Source organism: Thalassophryne amazonica, chromosome 10 (genome assembly GCF_902500255.1).
Source record: "Thalassophryne amazonica chromosome 10, fThaAma1.1, whole genome shotgun sequence".
Taxonomy (NCBI): domain Eukaryota; kingdom Metazoa; phylum Chordata; class Actinopteri; order Batrachoidiformes; family Batrachoididae; genus Thalassophryne; species Thalassophryne amazonica.
The window spans coordinates 44638822-44660662 of NC_047112.1; the positions used below are offsets into that span (position 1 = coordinate 44638822).

At 39.9% G+C, this 21841-nt stretch overlaps 1 protein-coding gene across 1 annotated transcript in view; it reads left to right on the plus strand.

Annotated features, from left to right (window-relative positions):
• vtg3 (vitellogenin 3, phosvitinless) overlaps nucleotides 1-16058 on the plus strand; it is a 36313-nt gene extending 20255 nt beyond the window's left edge. The window contains exons 19-28 of the mRNA XM_034179161.1: nucleotides 8924-9109; nucleotides 9209-9311; nucleotides 9419-9584; nucleotides 11460-11569; nucleotides 11659-11748; nucleotides 12031-12237; nucleotides 15181-15326; nucleotides 15414-15552; nucleotides 15662-15722; nucleotides 15857-16058. Coding sequence (XP_034035052.1) covers nucleotides 8924-9109; nucleotides 9209-9311; nucleotides 9419-9584; nucleotides 11460-11569; nucleotides 11659-11748; nucleotides 12031-12237; nucleotides 15181-15326; nucleotides 15414-15552; nucleotides 15662-15722; nucleotides 15857-15858 — 1210 coding nt within the window. The 3' untranslated portion in view covers nucleotides 15859-16058. The remainder of the gene's footprint in view (nucleotides 1-8923; nucleotides 9110-9208; nucleotides 9312-9418; nucleotides 9585-11459; nucleotides 11570-11658; nucleotides 11749-12030; nucleotides 12238-15180; nucleotides 15327-15413; nucleotides 15553-15661; nucleotides 15723-15856) is intronic.
• Nucleotides 16059-21841: the final 5783 nt, after the last annotated feature.

The following is a 21841-nucleotide window of genomic DNA, read 5'->3' on the forward strand; positions in this document are numbered from 1 at the left end:
TGGAGCTTCCCAAAATGTGGAAAGGTTGTATTGTCAAGTACTGGATTTCCATTTGCTATACTTTGATGTGGAACCTGTGTATGTAATTTTCAGAGAAATATGACCAATGCTTTACCATTTAAATAATTTTAGATTTGTGCTGAGATGAGAGCCTAAAGCAGGCCCATGAGCTGGCGATACAATACCACTGCACAAAATACTGACAGATTCACAGACAAAATTTAGTGAGTTTTCATCCACTGAAAGCAGCTAATAGCTGCAAAAAAATGTGCCAGATACAGTTGGGTTTGTAAGTATTTAAAAAGTTATATATATATATATATATATATATATATATATATATATATATATATATATATATATATAGTCTCTGTGCACCACCACAATGGATTTCAAATGAAAGGATCAAGATTTGCTTGTCATGTAGATTTTTAGCTTTAATTCAAGAGGTTTAACAACAACAACAAAAAAAAAGCTTAACTATTTTGGAATTATCTCTCTCTCTCTTAGGTGGTCTGCTCTTGGGCAGGTCCAGCATGCACAACCGCACACCATCTCTTTTGATCCATCGCCATCTCCTTTATGATGTGATAGCCACGCCCTTCTTGTATGTTGTCCAGCATTGCCAGCCTCTTCCTTCCTCTCCCTCTCTTTGCATCTGCTCTCCCCTCCAGCACTGTTCTTAACATTCCTTCTGATCTCATGATGTGGCCAATCCATCGCGCTTTCCTCTTCCAGATTATAACTTTTAGGCTTCTCTTTTCTCCAATTCTACTCAGTACTTCTTCATTTCTCACGTGCTCTCTCCAGCTGATCTTTTCCATCCTCCTCTAAAACCACATCTCGCAGCTCTCTAGTCTCTTCATGTCCTCTTTCTTCAATGTACAGGTTTCTGAGCCATAAAAGAGTACACTCCAAACTAAAGTCTTGATTAGTCTCTTCTTCAGGTTTTGGTTGGTCTTTCCAGTGAGTAGCACTTGATGTTTGTTGAACGCGTCTTTTGCCATAGCAGTTCTTTTCCTCACTTCTTTTTCGCTACGTCCATCATCTGTGAGCAGGCTTCCAAGATATTTGAATTGTAGGACTTGTTCTAGTACCTGGCCATCGATGTTGATCTGCAACTGCTCATATTCACCTTTCCCAGTCTTCATTACCTTCATCTTGGTCTTGTTTATTCTCATTCTGTATTGCTCCACCACCTCATTTAGCTTCGTCATGATGGTCTGGAGTCCTTTTGTTGTGTTCGCTATCATTGCCTGATTGTCTGTAAATCTCACAGCTTGGATCAAGTGTCCTCCCATCTTCACTCCTTCTTCCAATCCTTCCATGGCCTCCTTCATCATTGTCTCTGCAAAGATGTTAAAAAGCAGCAGAGACAGTAGGCAGGCCTGTCGCACTCCTCTTCCGATGATACATGGTCCAGCCATTCACTGGTCAGTTCGCACTGTTGCCGTCTGTCCCATGTAAAGGGCTTTGATCAATCTCCTCTCCCTCCAATCTGCTCCCAGGTCTTTCAAAACGGCCATCAGTTTCGTCCAGTCCACCCGATCGAATGCCTTCTCGTAGTCGACAAAACAAACATAAACATCTCGGTTGTGTTCGATGTTACGTTCTGATAATATTCTCATGATGGCCACTGCCTCTCTTGTTCCCATCCCTTTCCGGAATCCAAACTGATCCCATCCAATGTAGTCCTTCGTTCTGGTTCTCAGTCTGTTGTTAATTACTCTCAACAGGATCTTTGATGAATGGGAGATGAGGCTGAGTGTTCGATGTTCTTCACATCTCTGTGCATTGAGTTTCTTCTGCAGCGGCACGATGATACTGCGCAGGAAGTCCTCAGGCCATGATCCAGTGTTATATATGGTTTTTCACAGAGTGATAAGGTGCTCCTCTCCTTTATCTTGCAGTGCCTTGAGCATCTCTGCTGGGATGCCATCTTCGCCTTCTGCTTTGCCGGTCTTCAGTTCTTGTATGGCATGTAGTATCTCACTTTTCAAGATGTCCGGGCCAAGTTGCTCCCTCTCTACCTCTTCCTCTTCTTTCATCTCAATTTGCTCAGGCCTCTCTTCTTTTTTGTAGAGCTTCTCTATGTACTCTTTCCACCTCTCAATGATCTCCTCTGGTTCTGTCAATAGTACACCTTGCTTACTCATGATGGTCTTCGTTGACTGATTCTTGTTTTTCCAGGTCAGTTTTTTCACCTTCTGGTACATTTTGTCAATCTTTCCAACTCTTTCCAAGTCTTCTATCTCTTTGCATTGTTCCTCCCAATACTTTTCTCTCGCTGCATCTGTATTTCTTCTCAGTTCATTGTTAAGCTTTCTGTACATCCTCTTTCCTTTCTCTGTGTTCACTTTTTTCCACCGTCTCCTCTCGTCCATCTTTCGTATCATATTTTCTGTCACCCACGGTTTCTTTGCTCCCCTCCTCTGTTCTCCTCCAATGGTCTCCTCTGCACTTTCAGTAAGTGCTTTCTTTAAGATGTTCCGTTGTTCATTTGCACCTGTCTCTGTGTTTTGGTTGCTCTGTAGTCTGATTCTAACTCCGTCATTTAGTTTTTCTCTGGATTCATCTTTCAGAGCTTCTAGTTCCACTTTTTGTGGATGTTTGGTTTTCTCAGTCGCTTGAGTTTCAGGTTGACTTTCATTGCAACAAGGTTGTGGTCTGAGTCCACATCTGCACCAGGAAAGGCATGGGCGTTCTTTACATTGTTGTGGTACCGCTGATTCACCATGATGTAATCTAACTGCATTCGTCTCACGTCTCCTGGGGCCTTCCATGTGTACCTCCTACGTTTGTTATGCTTGAACCATGTGTTTGTAATGCAGAGCTTATTTCTTTTACAGAACTCGAGTAGCATTTGTCCTCTGTCATTTCTGCTCCCTAATCCGTACTTGCCAGCTACGTCATTCTCACCTTGCTCTCCCACCACCGCATTTAGGTCTCCCATTACAATGACGTAGTCATCTCCTCTTCCTTTCCTGATCGCATCCTCCACTTGTTCATAGACTTCCTCAACGTCTTCATCCTCGTAGTCTGTTGTTGGCATGTATACTACAATCACCACTATGTCTACTGGTGATCCTCTCAGTCTCACTCTCATCAGACGGTCGCTGATGCATTCCACTTCACTCACACTTTGACTAGTTGTTTGGTCCAGTAATATCGCTACTCCCCACTGGCTCTGTTTTCCTCCAGAATGGATCACTCTATACTTGTCACTGCTGACATCCCCGTCTCCTTCCACCTGGTCTCTATCAGACCGAGCATGTTCAAGTTGTTTCTCTCCATCTCTCTCTTGATGTTTTCCAGCTTCTCAGCTCTTCGCATGCTTCGCACGTTCCATGTCCCTACTTTAAGGGTCTTTTTGTTGCAAGGATTTTGCAGGTTGACGACCAGGGAGGCCCTGCACCCTCCCATGCCGGACGAGGCTCCCTGCCCCTGTACGTCGTTGACTAGTCTACTTCTACTTCTAGTTGGAACTGTCCACTCCCCCTTCTCCTCAAACTCCTTATGTACCTCCAGAGGAAGAGCTTTGAATGATGTGACAATGTGGTCAGCAGCAGTGGCGATGCCCACCAGTGCAGCAGTCTTCTCTGGTCAGAAGCAGAGAAGAAGTAGAGGCTGATATATCTTGCCTCTACTGGTGGTTGGCTCTCACTGCGGTATTGTATCACTTCCTGTTCCGGAGCACAGCGGTGTTTTGCTGTATCTGTTAGCTGTTTAATCTGCGCAGTTAGATTGATCTAGTTACCTAGATAACGATTTGTTTCACAGTGTTATCTTCACGTGCCTTAACTAAAGCACTCCCTCTGCTGAATCACCTCTAAATTATTTACACGTTATTCACTTTGCGTGTTTTTAGGAATCCGCTAGCTTAGCGCAGCTACTAGCTCTTAGCAGGTTTAGCATGGCAGCTTCTCCTGTCTCTCCCGCACTTTTCTGCTCTGGGTGTGAAATGTTTAGTTATTCCTCGGCCTCCTTTAGCAGTAATGGTACTTGTAATAAGTGTAGCTTATTCGTAGCTTTGGAGGCCAGGCTGGGCGAATTGGAGACTCGGCTCCGCACCATGGAAAATTCTACAGCTAGCCAGGCCCCTGTAGTCGGTGCAGACCAAGGTAGCTTAGCCGTCGTTAGTTTCCCTCTGGCAGATTCCGAGCAGCCGGGAAAGCAGGCCGACTGGGTGACTGTGAGGAGGAAGCGTAGCCCTAAACAGAAGCCCCGTGTACACCGCCAACCCGTTCACATTTCTAACCGTTTTTCCCCACTCGGCGACACACCCGCCGAGGAACAAACTCTGGTTATTGGCGACTCTGTTTTGAGAAATGTGAAGTTAGCGACACCAGCAACCATAGTCAATTGTCTTCCGGGGGCCAGAGCAGGAGACATTGAAGGAAATTTGAAACTGCTGGCTAAGGCTAAGCGTAAATTTGGAAAGATTGTAATTCACGTCGGCAGTAATGACACCCGGTTACGCCAATCGGAGGTCACTAAAATTAACATTGAATCGGTGTGTAACTTTGCAAAAACAATGTCGGACTCTGTAGTTTTCTCTGGGCCCCTCCCCAATAGGACCGGGAGTGACATGTTTAGCCGCATGTTCTCCTTGAATTGCTGGCTGTCTGAGTGGTGTCCAAAAAATGAGGTGGGCTTCATAGATAATTGGCAAAGCTTCTGGGGAAAACCTGGTCTTGTTAGGAGAGACGGCATCCATCCCACTTTGGATGGAGCAGCTCTCATTTCTAGAAATCTGGCCAATTTTCTTAAATCCTCCAAACCATGACTATCCAGGGTTGGGACCAGGAAGCAGAGTTGTAGTCTTACACACCTCTCTGCAGCTTCTCTCCCCCTGCCATCCCCTCATTACCCCATCCCCGTAGAGACGGTGCCTGCTCCCAGACTACCAATAACCAGCAAAATCTATTTAAGCATAAAAATTCAAAAAGAAAAATAATATAGCACCTTCAACTGCACCACAGACTAAAACAGTTAAATGTGGTCTATTAAACATTAGGTCTCTCTCTTCTAAGTCCCTGTTAGTAAATGATATAATAATTGATCAACATATTGATTTATTCTGCCTTACAGAAACCTGGTTACAGCAGGATGAATATGTTAGTTTAAATGAGTCAACACCCCCGAGTCACACTAACTGCCAGAACGCTTGTAGCACGGGCCGAGGCGGAGGATTAGCAGCAATCTTCCATTCCATCTTATTAATTAATCAAAAACCCAGACAGAGCTTTAATTCATTTGAAAGCTTGACTCTTAGTCTTGTCCATCCAAATTGGAAGTCCCAAAAACCAGTTTTATTTGTTGTTATCTATCGTCCTCCTGGTCGTTACTGTGAGTTTCTCTGTGAATTTTCAGAACTTTTGTCTGACTTAGTGCTTAGCTCAGATAAGATAATTATAGTGGGCGATTTTAACATCCACTTAGACTCAATTGGCTTTGCTCAAAATGTAAATGAGTCCACCCACCACTTTAATCATATCTTAGATCTTGTTCTGACTTATGGTATGGAAATTGAAGACTTAACAGTATTCCCTGAAAACTCCCTTCTGTCTGATCATTTCTTAATAACATTTACATTTACTCTGATGGGCTACCCAGCAGTGGGGAATAAGTTTCATTACACTAGAAGTCTTTCAGAAAGCGCTGTAACTAGGTTTAAGGATATGATTCCTTCTTTATGTTCTCTAATGCCATATACCAACACAGTGCAGAGTAGCTACCTAAACTCTGTAAGTGAGATAGAGTATCTCGTCAATAGTTTTACATCCTCATTGAAGACAACTTTGGATGCTGTAGCTCCTCTGAAAAAGAGAGCTTTAAATCAGAAGTGCGTGACTCCATGGTATAACTCACCACCTTGCAGCTTAAAGCAGATAACCCGTAAGTTGGAGAGGAAATGGCGTCTCACTAATTTAGAAGATCTTCACTTAGCCTGGAAAAAGAGTCTGTTGCTCTATAAAAAAGCCCTCCATAAAGCTAGGACATCTTACTACTCATGACTAACTGAAGAAAATAAGAACAACCCCAGGTTTCTTTTCAGCACTGTAGCCAGGCTGACAAAGAGTCAGAGCTCTATTGAGCCGAGTATTCCTTTAAGTTTAACTAGTAATGACTTCATGACTTTCTTTGCTAATAAAATTTTAACTATTAGAGAAAAAATTACTCATAACCATCCCAAAGACGTATCGTTATCTTTGGCTGCTTTCAGTGATGCCGGTATTTGGTTAGACTCTTTCTCTCAGATTGTTCTGTCTGAGTTATTTTCATTAGTTACTTCATCCAAAACCATCAACATGTCTATTAGACCCCATTCCTACCAGGCTGCTCAAGGAAGCCCTACCATTATTTAATGCTTCGATCTTAAATATGATCAATCTATCTTTATTAGTTGGCTATGTACCACAGGCTTTTAAGGTGGCAGTAATTAAACCATTACTTAAAAAGCCATCATTTGACCCAGCTATCTTAGCTAATTATAGGCCAATCTCCAACCTTCCTTTTCTCTCAAAAATTCTTGAAAGGGTAGTTGTAAAACAGCTAACTGATCATCTGCAGAGGAATGGTCTATTTGAAGAGTTTCAGTCAGGTTTTAGAATTCATCATAGTACAGAAACAGCATTAGTGAAGGTTACAAATGATCTTCTTATGGCCTCAGACAGTGGACTCATCTCTGTGCTTGTTCTGTTAGACCTCAGTGCTGCTTTTGATACTGTTGACCATAACATTTTATTACAGAGATTAGAGCATGCCATAGGTATTAAAGGCACTGCGCTGCGGTGGTTTGAATCATATTTATCTAATAGATTACAATTTGTTCATGTAAATGGGGAATCTTCTTCACAGACTAAGGTTAATTATGGAGTTCCACAAGGTTCTGTGCTAGGACCAATTTTATTCACTTTATACATGCTTCCCTTAGGCATTATTAGACGGCATTGCTTAAATTTTCATTGTTACGCAGATGATACCCAGCTTTATCTATCCATGAAGCCAGAGGACACACACCAATTAGCTAAACTGCAGGATTGTCTTACAGACATAAGGACATGGATGACCTCTAATTTCCTGCTTTTAAACTCAGATAAAACTGAAGTTATTGTACTTGGCCCCACAAATCTTAGAACCATGGTGTCTAACCAGATCCTTACTCTGGATGGCATTACCCTGACCTCTAGTAATACTGTGAGAAATCTTGGAGTCATTTTTGATCAGGATATGTCATTCAAAGCGCATATTAAACAAATATGTAAGACTGCTTTTTTGCATTTACGCAATATCTCTAAAATTAGAAAGGTCTTGTCTCAGAGTGATGCTGAAAAACTAATTCATGCATTTATTTCCTCTAGGCTGGACTATTGTAATTCATTATTATCAGGTTCTTACTTCTTACTTATAAGGTTTTGAATAATCAGGTCCCTTCTTATCTTAGGGACCTCATAGTACCATATCACCCCAATAGAGCGCTTCGCTCTCAGACTGCAGGCTTACTTGTAGTTCCTAGGGTTTGTAAGAGTAGAATGGGAGGCAGAGCCTTCAGCTTTCAGGCTCCTCTCCTGTGGAACCAGCTCCCAATTCGGATCAGGGAGACAGACACCCTCTCTACTTTTAAGATTAGGCTTAAAACTTTCCTTTTTGCTAAAGCTTATAGTTAGGGCTGGATCAGGTGACCCTGAACCATCTCTTAGTTATGCTGCTATAGACTTAGACTGCTGGGGGGTTCTCATAATGCACTGAGTGTTTCTTTCTCTTTTTGCTCTGTATGCACCACTCTGCATTTAATCATTAGTGATTGATCTCTGCTCCCCTCCACAGCATGTCTTTTTCCTGGTTCTCTCCCTCAGCCCCAACCAGTCCCAGCAGAAGACTGCCCCTCCCTGAGCCTGGTTCTGCTGGAGGTTTCTTCCTGTTAAAAGGGAGTTTTTCCTTCCCACTGTCGCCAAGTGCTTGCTCACAGGGGGTCGTTTTGACCTTTTTGGTTTTTACATAATTATTGTATGGCCTTGCCTTACAATATAAAGCGCCTTGGGGCAACTGTTTGTTGTGATTTGGCGCTATATAAATAAAATTGATTGATTGACTTCTACGGCTATGCATGGTTTGACTTGGGATGTAATACTGGGGTGGTTTCCCGTTGCCTTCCCCAGGGAATGATGGTGGTAGGGCGGTCACTCCATCTATCCGCTAACCCTCAGAGGGTCTCACCACCAGATGCAGTTTAACGTCATGCCCAGAACATGACAGAATTATATATTTGGAATTATAGCCATTTGTATACACAGTCCTTCCTATGTATGGTACAGAACATTGGTTGTCACCTAAGCAACATATTTTTCATCTCTCCCTGCTTAGCCACAAGCTGATCATCTTATTCAAGTGTGCCGCAAATCAAGTACTAACAAACACCTCAATGAGCTAATCAGCTTGTGGCAGAGCAAGAGACAGAGGATACTATTGAGGTGAGCCACCAAGAAGACACAAAATTGAATTTAGAATTTGCCAGAAAGTATATAGCATTCAAGCCTGGATTTGATCTGTTTTCATGTATGAAAATTCTTGTCATTGTCCAGTTAGACTGTATGTTGCTATAGGCCAAGGTATTGATTGCTTTATTTTAAGGAAACATTACTAAAGGAGCATCAGACTTTTGTTGTACATACAGTATACATACATGATTAGATAGATAGATAGATAGATAGATAGATAGATAGATAGATAGATAGATAGATAGATAGATAGATAGATAGATAGATAGATAGATAGATAGATAGATAGATAGATAGATAGATAGATAGATAGATAGATATTTTTAGTAATAATTACACCACTTCAAATTGTCTTACCTTTGCCACATCTTTATATAGTAACACATTGTATTTGTTGTATTTCTCTATCTTCATTGTTTTAGTTACACAAAGGATTTTTGGCTGTACTATGGCATCAACACAGAGGTGTTCCAGTGTGGTTCTGAGCTGAAGGCCAAAATGCCTGTCTCCATTCCATGGAAGCTGACAGCCAAGGTCAACGTCAAAGAAAATAAATTTGAACTTGACTTCCCCCCATGTAAAAATGAGCTTGAACTTGTTTCATTCAGGTACATTCACTTTTATAGTCCCTGCATTTTTGCATTCTCTTTTGAACTTCTAAGCAGCCAATTTGTCACACTCACGAATTTTTCATTTTTTTCAAACAGCTCCAATGTGTATGCAGTGTCTCGGAACACTGAAGATATGACTTTGGACAAAAAGACACCATTGCTGCCTAATGATGTCAAGGATGCCACTGAATTGCAAAAGGTACAACTAAAACATTTATAACACAGTTATACTTCAACTACTTACAATTTAATGAAATTAAGATGAATAAACATATTCATGCTTTTTTGTTTCTTTAACTTAAACAGATGTTCCCAAATGCTTGGCACCCAAAAGCCAAAACCTGTTTCGAGACAAACATTTATGGAGCAGGTCTCTGCATGGAGTCTGAGTTGATAAGAGCCTATTACAATGAAGAATACCCCCTGTACTATGTCCTGGGTCAAACCAACATGTCAATCAAACTCATACCAGGTGAATGCAGAAACAGAGTAGCTCACACAAACAGCATTGTGCAGTATAAAGTACCATCTTTACCTTTAAGTCTTGTTGACCCTTCCTATACTGCTGCTTCACTGACCCATTTGCAAACAGTGCCATTACAGTCACTGTCAACTATTGCAGATCAGGTTGCTTTTGTCAAGGAAATTACTTTCTTAATACCAAATGCTCCTGCAGCTGGCATTCTGCTAAATCATGTCCTAGTTCTCAAAGACACCACAGTCGATGTGGGTTTGCTGTATCAGCAGCTGTGCAAAGTCCATTTGACTTGCTGTCAGGAAATGTGCACACGTGACATGATTGAAATGGCACTAGACCTAACATCTCAATTCCTCCAAATAGTCACCCATCAAAATAACTATGCCAGAGCTGTATGCTGCAGATTAGAGTTTTAGCTACTTTATCAGAGTAACGATTCTGCATGCGTTATCCTTAATTTAATTTTCATAGAAAACGTACAGAATTTTTTATTACTTGAAAACATTAATGAAACAGGTGTGATGCAGATGTGAAGGGTTCAGATGCAAAAACCAAGTATCTCCAAAACCACATATTTTTAGTTAAGGCAAACTTGCTCTTGGCTGCTTCGGTGACTATGAGTATGCAAATTATTAAATAATTTGAACATACCATTTTCATCTTATTGATTATGTGCATTTTCTCATGCATTTTCCATTAGCTCCTCATTTTAAATGGCATTTTAATCCAGTTTTTTTAACTGACTTATTGGATTTACCATCTGAACCCTTCCTGTAGGTAAAACAAGACTGCTCTCTCTGACCATGATTACTTATTTGTTTGTTTGTTTATTCACTGCTAGAAAATGCAAATTTTGGAAAAATGTAGTTTTCATTGTAAAATAGAATCAAAATTTTCCATGTATGCAGATTATACCTTTCTGTCTTAAAATATAATTGCAATATACTGTATGTATAACTAAGTTTCAGTAATCAATTCAGAAAAAATGTTATTTTTAATATGATACGATTGTAACAGAAGAGTTAGAAGTAAGTCCGAGAAAAGTCCTAAGGCCCAGTGGTGATGGTGCTTATCTCCAGATTTTGTAGCATCAAGCAAATGAGAGTCTGCAAATTCCTCTGGATGGGACACCAGTCTGATGCAGATTACTTCTGGTACGCATTTACAGCTGGCGGACTGACACAATGTAGATTAAGTGTCTTATCCAAAGACACAGACAGGTTGCATGAGTGGGATGAGAGAGATGAGAATTGCCCTCTATCACATATTTATTTCTGTTAATGCTTTTATACATCGAAAACATTTACATACAATAAATTTAGAAAAATTACTGAAACTAATATTTTCAGAAATATACCCAGTTATCCATATTTCTTCAGTGTTTTGCAAAGCTACCAACAATTATTAAAAAGTAGATAACTATCATTGCCAATGGTTGTAAACTTTGTTGAGTTGTGAATTTACCTTTCATATCATATAAAATTCATAATTTTATCCTCCGGGCGGTGGGGGAGGGGGCTCAGGCTGCGGAGTGGCTTAGTCTTTCTTAGCTATAAGGAGGGAGGCTCCAAAGAAAATGGTTTGGATCCACCGAACTAAAGATCCTAATTTCACCCTTACATTTGTTCCTTTATAGGATTTGTTGAACGGAATTACCATAAAACTATTTTGACATGTTTCATTCAGTTTGTTATACAGCCGCCACTCTATAAACAGCACATTTGTAAGACAGTCACCAAAACATTAATACCATAAGCATCACATTTTATTTAAAGAGCTACTGTACCAAATTTGTTAATTTTGAAAATCTGTTCCTGTGATTGCATGTATACATTTCATTACATGTTGTTGTCTATTCACTTGTGTTAGTAAAGCCAGAAAAGCCCGTTGAGAAAATCCACTTTGAGCTTAATGCTGCAAAAAGCAGTCCTCCAACAAATGTGCATGAAATACTTCAATCTCTCAGGCAACATGCCAAGGTATTTGTCTACGCTTTCAAAGTCATGAATAATGCACTTGTCTAGGCATTTTAGTCATTCAAATTGTTCTGGACATGACGTGTTTGCAGGTAGCCAACAATCAGCTTCATCTGGTCCCTGGTGCTACCTCAAGCATCACCACCAGCAGCAGCACCGGCCATGAGGACACTGAAACAGAAGTATGCTTAACATGCTCCAGAGTGACACAAAAACTATTTTAAAAAAGCAACTGGATCACGTTTCACATTGCAAATAATCCATGTCAAGGCATTTAAAGTATGCATGCTATATGATTTATTTTACTATTTACATTTTCTGCATACAATGCTACCACCTCCATTCATTTAGATTTTAGAACTGTAAAGCCGTGAAATCATAAATACTGAAATTATCATTACACCGCATATTAGATATAATGCACACAAAAACAGGTCTAATGGACTTTGTGTCTAAATTAACAGGATGTGACCTCAAAACCTGAAGCTGTGTTGCACATGAAAGCTCTGGCCATAAGTGACAACCAGAAGGCCGAAGGTTACGATGCAGAACTTTACTCCACACCAGATTCAAACTCAAAGAATGCTCAGCTGATTGTGTCCAAAGTTGGAGAAGACACCAACTGGAAAATGTGCATTGACAGCAGTTTGGAGGCCTACAGTGAGGCTAAGGTAGGTGTCATCAACAACAGATTAGAGATGGGTACCAAAACCCAGTATTAAAAGGGCGCAGGGGCTAAATTATTAAAGACCAAAGTAACGATCATCTCTGCCCTTAACGGTCTTGCTTTTGGTATGGAGAAATTGAGGAAATAATTTAATTATTACTATATACAAGATAGGTCTCTGTCCATCTGCCTGTCTGTCTCTCTCTCTCTCTTCCCCTCCATACTGTCACATTAGTAACAAATGAGGGTGACAAGCAGTTGGCATTTGGCACTTGACGGACGTTAAGGGCATGACCAGCTTGTGGCTACTTGGTGCTTACGTGCACAATGTTAAATGATAGATTATAAAGGATGGGAAAAACCAAACACTGTCCCCATAAGTTTTTCCTCCATGCTTGACTGTTTAACAGAATCAAAGTTTGCTTCATCTGTTTCAGTCCAGTGTCTTTCACAGTGATGTTCCTGTATTGGAAGGAGAGAGCATATCTCACCCATATTGGCCTCTCTTCATTGGCTTCCTGTTAATTCTAGAATAGAATTTAAAATTCTTCTTCTTACTTATAAGGTTTTGAATAATCAGGTCCCATCTCATCTTAGGGACCTCGTAGTACCATATCACCCCAATAGAGCGCTTCGCTCTCAGACTGCAGGCTTACTTGTAGTTCCTAGGGTTTGTAAGAGTAGAATGGGAGGCAGAGCCTTCAGCTTTCAGGCTCCTCTCCTGTGGAACCAGCTCCCAATTCAGATCAGGGAGACAGACACCCTCTCTACTTTTAAGATTAGGCTTAAAACTTTCCTTTTTGCTAAAGCTTATAGTTAGGGCTGGATCAGGTGACCCTGAACCATCCCTTAGTTATGCTGCTATAGACGTAGACTGCTGGGGGGTTCCCATGATGCACTGTTTCTTTCTCTTTTTGCTCTGTATGCACCACTCTGCATTTAATCATTAGTGATCGATCTCTGCTCCCCTCCACAGCATGTCTTTTTCCTGGTTCTCTCCCTCAGCCCCAACCAGTCCCAGCAGAAGACTGCCCCTCCCTGAGCCTGGTTCTGCTGGAGGTTTCTTCCTGTTAAAAGGGAGTTTTTCCTTCCCACTGTAGCCAAGTGCTTGCTCACAGGGGGTCGTTTTGACCGTTGGGGTTTTACATAATTATTGTATGGCCTTGCCTTACAATATAAAGTGCCTTGGGGCAACTGTTTGTTGTGATTTGGCGCTATATAAAAAAATTGATTGAATTGATTGATTGATCGTATTGCTAGTTAGCATGCTAGCATCTCCGTATTATCTAGTTACAAAAACAGCATTTTTAGATTTAAAAGTTTCTTTGTCTTGCTAACTGTTACAAAATATATGTGGAAAAAATGGCAAAAATATCAGATTTAAACAGAAATGCAACTGTTTTTGTGCATATTCCATCATCTTGGATTGTTTTGTTCAAGCGAGCAACCAGCTAACGTCACGCTGTCTTCTTAACTTGGATTGACAGTTGACATGTCGCGTCGCTCAGTATTTGTATTTTGGCCCTGCCTAGCTGAAGGCATGTACTGTTGCCTCTTGTTATGGCAAAAATGCCCCATCTGATTAAAAATAAATGGCAGCTCGTCACGTTGCCTGCCTCTGTTGCTTGCTTTCATTTGTAGCTTATGAGACCATAGGCTCTCTCTCAATTCTGCTTTTAATTTGATACTTTTTCTCAAAAAATACCATAAGATTACTGTTAAAGTACCAGGCCAATAAACAGCATCGCTAATGGTGTGTTTACACATAAGCAAGATGTGTTACAAATGTCATATTTGCGTCATTCTTTGCACATTCCTGACATTCTTAACATGACTTAACGCATATGAATAGGTTTGTTAGTAGTGCGTGTTGGTGCGTGATATTCGTGAAGCATGTTTTTGGCTGTCAAAAATCTTCCATGAATGTCACTCACCACCCTCATTTCGCCTCATGTCGTGGAGGTCGCAAGTGAGCGTATTGATCCATCTTGATTAGTGGTGATCCTTAATAGAGCGTGTTCTTCTCTGAAGTGCACACAATTAAACCCTGCTGCACCAAATTCAGGTTCATTGCTGCAGTATGCTGAAGAAGGACAGTGACATCAAGTCAGCGAAAAGTCTTGTTCCAATGCGTCACAGCAGCAGCAGGTGTTCTGCTGCTGCTGCGACTGATGTTTAGGAAAATGCGAGAGATGAGAGCCGCGTGGAGCCACACATCTGGCTCTTTCAGTCTCCTCCTCCTCTCTGTGCCACTCCATGGCACAGAGCCCAACTAAGCATGCAGTCACAAAGTTCTTCTGCTGTGGATTTGAGGAGCAAACTGGAGCGATCTGAATTGTTCAGCAACTGACGGTAGGGTGTGTGTGTGTGTGTGTGTGTGTGTGTGTGTGTGTGTGTGTGTGTGTGGTGTGTGTGTGTGTGTGTGTGTGTGTGCAGAGACAATTTGCCTCATTCACAACATGACAGAACATAACAATGTCCTGTTATGCGCAATAGCACGCAACAGCGCGGAACATTATTCTTGACCGTGCGTAATGGTTCCTGATAATTCTCAAGCAACATGAGCTATTAATCATGGTAACAGGTTGCAGCAGTTCCTGAGGACACCTGACACCTCTGCCCCGAATCATCACATTCATGATCAATGGCCAAGAATGTATACTTCGTGCCATTCGTGACTTGCCATCGTTATGTGTAAACACAGCATAAGAGTAGTAGTACCACGTTAATCGTAGAGATATCTTTCATTATGCACAATGCAACAGTATGAACTGATGTAATGCTGTGGTTTCACCATCACGAGGATGCAACAAGGCAACTTAATGGGGTGCTATGGTTTCATTACGATGGCGATGCAGCAACATGAGCACACACTCCTCAAGTTGATGAGAACTAACAAGGCAGGTGTTTGTTTTCTTTCATGAGTGCTCTCTTTTGCTTGGTGTAGGCACACTTACGATGGGGAGCTGAATGTCAGTCCTACAACGTGTCTGTGAGCGCTGGCGTTGCGCACCTGCCTGATCTCAAGTCTGCACTCATGGCTAAGCTCCACTGGGCAGCTCTTCCACGAAGTATGGAGGAAATGGGTGAAAGGTAAGATGGGTACGGGAGAACGAGGAACAAAGACATTATATGCAGACAGTGGAGCATAGTTGTAAAAGAACTTTTTGCCTTTCCCAGAATTAAGAGATGCATCCCACACATGGCTTTCCTTCTCAGCTTCGACCAGCAGTTTAAGAAAAATACCAATCAGGAGGTTTCTGCTTTAGTGGTTCTGACCACACCAGACAGCGCAAATGTGACAGTTAATTTTCCAGAGGTGAGACCCTTCTTTATTGAGGAAAACATCTTTTGCATTGCATTTATCTGCCCTGATGTAATTAGAAGTAGTTGATGGGTTGATGTTCTTTATTTTTTTTTGTCATTAGTGCACCGTGTACCAGCAGGCTGTGAAGCTTCCACTGCAGCTTCAGGCGGGCACAAGGACATGTGAGTGGCAATAACCACTTTGACTGTGTTTATAACTGAATGTATATCCTGAATATCTGTTCCTAGCAGGTTTCCAAGCAAGGCACATGAGCTAAAGCAAGCATTTAAAAAATAAAATATGTTTTGTGTTGCAGAAATACAACGACGACCAGATGGGAGACAGATGCCTTTTCACAACGATCATACTTCAAGCACAAATCTCACCACAGCGATGAAAGTGTGAGGATCATGAAAAGCCACATTCTGCTTATTTGGCAAATCCAGATCCTGTGTGAATGTCCTGTAGCATTCATTTGTCAGCATGTTAATATTTGATGACCCTCTTTTGAAGAATTTTATTGTAAATTAATGGTTCTGTTGCAACATGGTGATTTTTTTTGCCATAATTGGTTCACCAACATCAGGTTTGGTCTGATTCTTTCAGATTCACTCTGTCCATTCTTGGAAACCCATTTACCTAAAAAATAAATGTAAAGCAATCTGTGCTTTTTATTTTACTTATGTGTCATTTGCCCTTCATAATGCGAAACTTGAAACCCATTTTTAAGTCTTGGTTGGATGGATTCTGAGTTCCAGGAGGCAATAAAAGAAACAAGTCTGTAACCTATGTATAACCTGCCTTACATGACTCTAAGCATCTGTACGTGTGTACACAGTGAAGGTGGCACAATTTGTGTTCTGGCTTCCAGTGTGCTTACACCACTCAATGGAGAAACTGCAGCACACCCTTCTTTCATGATCTGTTTGGCTAATTAATCACACAACAAGCCATATTATTACAGCTATTTCTAATAAAACCACAAGGGAAACATTAATTCATGCAAACGTTAGTCATTAGTATCATGCTATGTGATGCTCATCTATCTATAAAGCAAGAAATGTCTGTGTTAGTGCAGCAGATAACAGAATATTTGCAGAGGAATCCTTCAAATCTGGTTACAAGCACCAAAGTTTGACTGTATACCTTTTGGTACATATTTTAGGAAATAAACGTTAGCCATTTGAATTTTCAATAGGGGCCAAGTAGGGGTCAATTGAAGAACTGCACAGGGGTAAAAAAAAATGTTCCAATCGTATTGAAAGCTATACTACATTATGTACTACATTATGTGTCTGATCACAAAGATTGCAAAAACGTATAATCTGGACTATCCATGACTGAATGTTCTGGAGTTATGGGGTAAAAACTGCAAGCATGGCAACAAAGGTCACTTTCAGTTTGTACAGGGGTCAAAAGTTAAAGTTGCTCCAATTATGGTAAAACATGATGCAAATTATTGGTTGAGTTAGTAGGATTTTAAAAAGGAATACAAGTAGTTTGCACCATGTGTCATGCTTAGTTATCATATTACGGGGTAACATATGTCACATCCAATGGACGTCGACATTGTTTGACCTTTACTTTGGAGACCAAACATTCTACACAGTCAGAACTATTCCATTTGTTAATCCTATTAGTTCAACCAATAATTTGCACCACGTTTTACCAAAACTGGAGCAACTTTAACTTTTGACCCCTGTACAAACTGAAACTGACCTCTGTCACCATTCTTGCTGTTTTTACCCCATAACTCCAGAACATTCAGTTATAAATAGTCCAAACTCTACCTTTTTGGAATCATTGTCATCAGATACATAATGTGGTATCACTTTCAATATGATTGGAACATTTTTTAAATTTTGACCCTGTGCAATTCTTCAATTGACCCCTACTTGGCCCCCTATTGAAAATTCAAATGGCTAAGGTTATTTTTCTACAATATGTACCAAAAGGTATACACAGTCAAATTTTGGTGCTTGTAACCAGATTTGAACGATTCTTACAGTTATCTGCTGTACTTTGTGTGGGCAAGTGGCTCGCATAACCCTCTGACTGTCAGATCGCCCTCAGCTTTCGGACATGGCTTGTGCATGGCACAATGATGCACATCCTCTATTATGAAAACTTTGGGGATTAATTTTCAAAACCTTTATTTTGAAACCTTTATTTTGATTAATATTGTAACATTCTTACTTCCAAGATGGCATGGCTCGCTGATGTTACTGGTAGCAGAGTTAAACAACATCAGATAGTTCATGTTGCTCGCACCATTTCACAATAAAATGTTTAATGCCAGCATCCCAACAAATACTTCTTTTTTGATAATACCAACAAATATTTCATGCTATTTGTGCAACATTTCATTAAATACATAAGCTGGAGAAAATACTACATTTTCCAACAATTTGTACAATGTTTCATTAAGTACATAAGCTAAATAAAATCTTATATTTGTCGTGAGTTCAAGTTTAAATAAACTCTGTTTGGGAGGTGGGTTACTGTTGTGCTGTTTTAAATATTCTAAATGTTCTGTTTAATTTTGTCTGACTCTCTTTCAATAACCTGTTTAAAAGGAATCCTTTTATTTTCATATAATTGATAAGAAAAGTGATTTTTTTAAAACAATATGAAATACTATAATTCAAATAATATTGAATATAACATATAACATAAACTTCTTTCTACATCCCACCTTCAAACAGAACTTGATATGACCATCCATGAGAAATCTATGTAAGCTCCCAATTTTCTACAAGAAAACAAACTTCCTTCAGGCACTACACTAGTAACAGATGATGTTTTCAAATCACCATGAATGATTAATCCATCATCAATCACTGCTTTAAGGGGCCAACCTTGGTCACGGTGTCAGCCATGGTCTGAAAATAAACTTAACACTATTAAAATGATAAAAATAAAATTTCTTCTTTGTGTTTTTGGCAAATTGAAAATCAGCTTTAGAGGTGCATGCTGCCACTTACTGTATCAATGTACGTGCACTAATGGCATTATTTAAGTCAATACAGTACAGAATGTGAATGAATGAATGAATTTATTCGGCACACACAGGGCAGAACTGCAAAACACTTACAAAGAAAGAAGGAAAATAATCCCACAGTGTACCCATGCACCCGGAAGGGTTTAGGCAGAAGCAAAAGCTTGTGAACGCCTACCCCTTTAACCAAAAATAAAAATTATACATTTGTATATAAAATAATAAATATACTCATCATAACTAATACAAAGTATACATTGATCCATGAGTTTGAAGCAAGCAGCAGTGCACCAAAAAAAGTAAAACAGAATCAATAAACCTAATTTAGCATGCTGTAGAGCTGTAGTAGTTGTATATATATATATATATATATATATATATATATATATATATATATATATATATATATATATATATATATATATAAACTTTCAGTTGTTGTTTAATATGATATGAAAATTCAGTAAGGTATATCTTATATACATATTATATTCCAGTTGTAAGGTGGAACTATGCTAGTATATAAAGGTATATCTAAATATCTAAAAAGGAAGAGTAAAATAGGAGAGTAGAAAAGAGTAGAGTAGAGCCACTTAGCCACACAGTAAATTCCCCAAATTTCCACACTTTACATAAAACTTTTTTTTTCTACCCAGACATGTATGGGTTCATTAGAAACAGCAATTAAAGGGCTTTAAAACAAGCCTATTTTTATTAAAATCTGTTAACAAATAGCGACAATAGAGTGAGAAAAGCAGCACAGTTTGTCATAATTTCCCCAAATTTCTGCATTTTACATAAAGGTTGTTTTTTTCACTCACACATGCATAGGTTCATTGGAAAGAGCTTTCAAAGGGCTTTAAAACAAGCCTACATTTATTAAAAATCCATTAAGAAATAGTGACGCTAGTGCAAAAAAAAACAGTCAGTTTATTATTGATGATCGGCACATCTCCCCCCTTACTAATGGCACCTTCCTGTCCTGAGCGATGCTAATAGATTGACACACGTCCATTCCAGGTCTATATTTCCATGTGCAGACTCACTCACTCATCTTTGACTACTTACTCCATTAAAGGGTCACAGGGGGCGGTGGAGCCTATCCCAGCAGTCAGGGCATGAGGCAGCGTACACCATGGACAGGACGCCTGTTGCAGGGCCACATATAGACAAACAAACACAGTCACATCCGCATGCACACCTACGGACAATTTAAAGTTTCGAATGCACCTAATCTACATGTCTTTGGATGTGGGAGAAAGCAGGAACCCGCACAAACACGGGGAGAATATGCAAACTCCACACAGAATAAGGCCACAGGTTAGAATCGATCCCATGACCTTCTTGCTATGAGGCAACTAATCACTAATCCTCCGTGCTGCCTGATGTAAGACTGTGAATCCTTTGTTTGAATACCAAGACATAAAATTATAATAACACTTAAAAAAATTCATTTTTATGACATATAATGTAAACAATCCAAAGGGAGTATGTCAGTAAATATGTCACTGGATTCTGGAAAATACAGATTTTTATGTCCGCCAGCGATGTAATAAAATGACCTGCGTTTATTTGTCTTGTCTGTCTGTCTTTTAGCAGGATTATGGCAGCTTGCAAAGAATTGGTGTTCATTATGACTTGAGACTTGAGTTGGGAATTGTTTTGAGACTTGTGACTTGCCGATTCATGACTTGAGAGTGACTTGCTGGTGACTTTGTGCCACCTCTGGAAGAATCCATTAAAATTTGTAGGTGATCTGGATCCGGATCCAGATTCTGGATCAAGTTTCACTTTATATATGCTATGAAGCATTACGTCAAAACTACTTCACAGATTCTCACCAAATTTTTACTATCAATAGATATTTGGGCATGGAAGACTCTGCTGAATTTTGGAGGTGATCCAGATCCAGATTCTGGATCAATTATTCACATTATATAGCCTTTGAAGGATTACGTCAAAACTACTTCACGGATTCTCACCAAATTTCAACACAGATACATACTAGGTCATGGAAGACTCTATTAAATTTTGAAGGTGATCGTGATCCGGATTCTGGATCAAGTTTCACTTTATATAGTCTTTTAAGTATTATGTCAAAACTACTCCACAGATTCTCACCAAATATTCACCACTGATACATATTAGGCCATGCAAGACTGCATTAAATTTTGGAAGTGATCCGGATCTGAATCCGGATTCTGGATCAAGATTTCACTTTATACACCCTTTAAAGGATTACGTCAAAACTACTTCATGGATTCTCACCAAATTTCAACACAGATAGATATTGGGCATGGAAGACTCCACTGAATTTTGGAGGTGATTCGAATCCAGATCCAGATTCTGGATTCTGGATCAACTTTCACATTATATAGGCTTTGAAGGATTACGTCAAAACTACTTCATGGATTTTCACCACATTTTCACCATGGATGCATATTAGGCCATAGAAGACTACATTAAATTTTTGAGGTGATCCAGATCCGGATTCTGGATAAAGATTCACTTTATATAGGCGTTGAAGGATTATGTCAAAACTACTTCACAGATTCCCACCAAATTTGCACCACAGATGGATATTAGGGCAGGAAGACTCCACTGAATTTTGGAGGTGATTCGAATCCAGATCCAGATCTGGATTCTGGATCAAGTTTCACATTATATAGGCTTTGAAGGCTATGTCAAAACTACTTCATGGATTTTCACCACATTCTCACCATGGACATATATTAGGCCATGGAAGACTCCATTAAATTTTGGAGGTGATCTGGATCCGAATCCAGATTCTGGATCAAGATTTCCCTTTATATACACTTTGAAGGATTACGTCAAAACTACTTCACAGAGTTTGACAAAATTTTTAACACGGACACATATTAGGCCATGGAAGACTCCATTAAATTTTGGAGGTGATCCAGATCTGGATTGGCGGACGTCGCTCTTGTTGCAGATGCTTTTCTGTTAGCAGTAGATTAGGATGTTTTCCTTTTTGGATGTTCCTAGTGAAATGGAACTTTGAAAGGTCTGCGTGACCTCTTTTGTTTGTTTGGTCAACTGATCCAACAGGACTGTTTGCACACAACAGAGCACAGCGTCACTATGTACGATGACCTTAAAGTGCACATGCAATTCTCTTTGCCTTTTGACAATCCACAAAGAAATTTGCAGGTATCAGGAACAAATATTTCAAACACATACTTAAAAAAAGCAGGTTTGTATTATTAGTTGGGAATAGAGGCATTAGTGAGTCATATGACAAACATTATTTGGCACTCACACACTAAGCCAACACCAAATCCC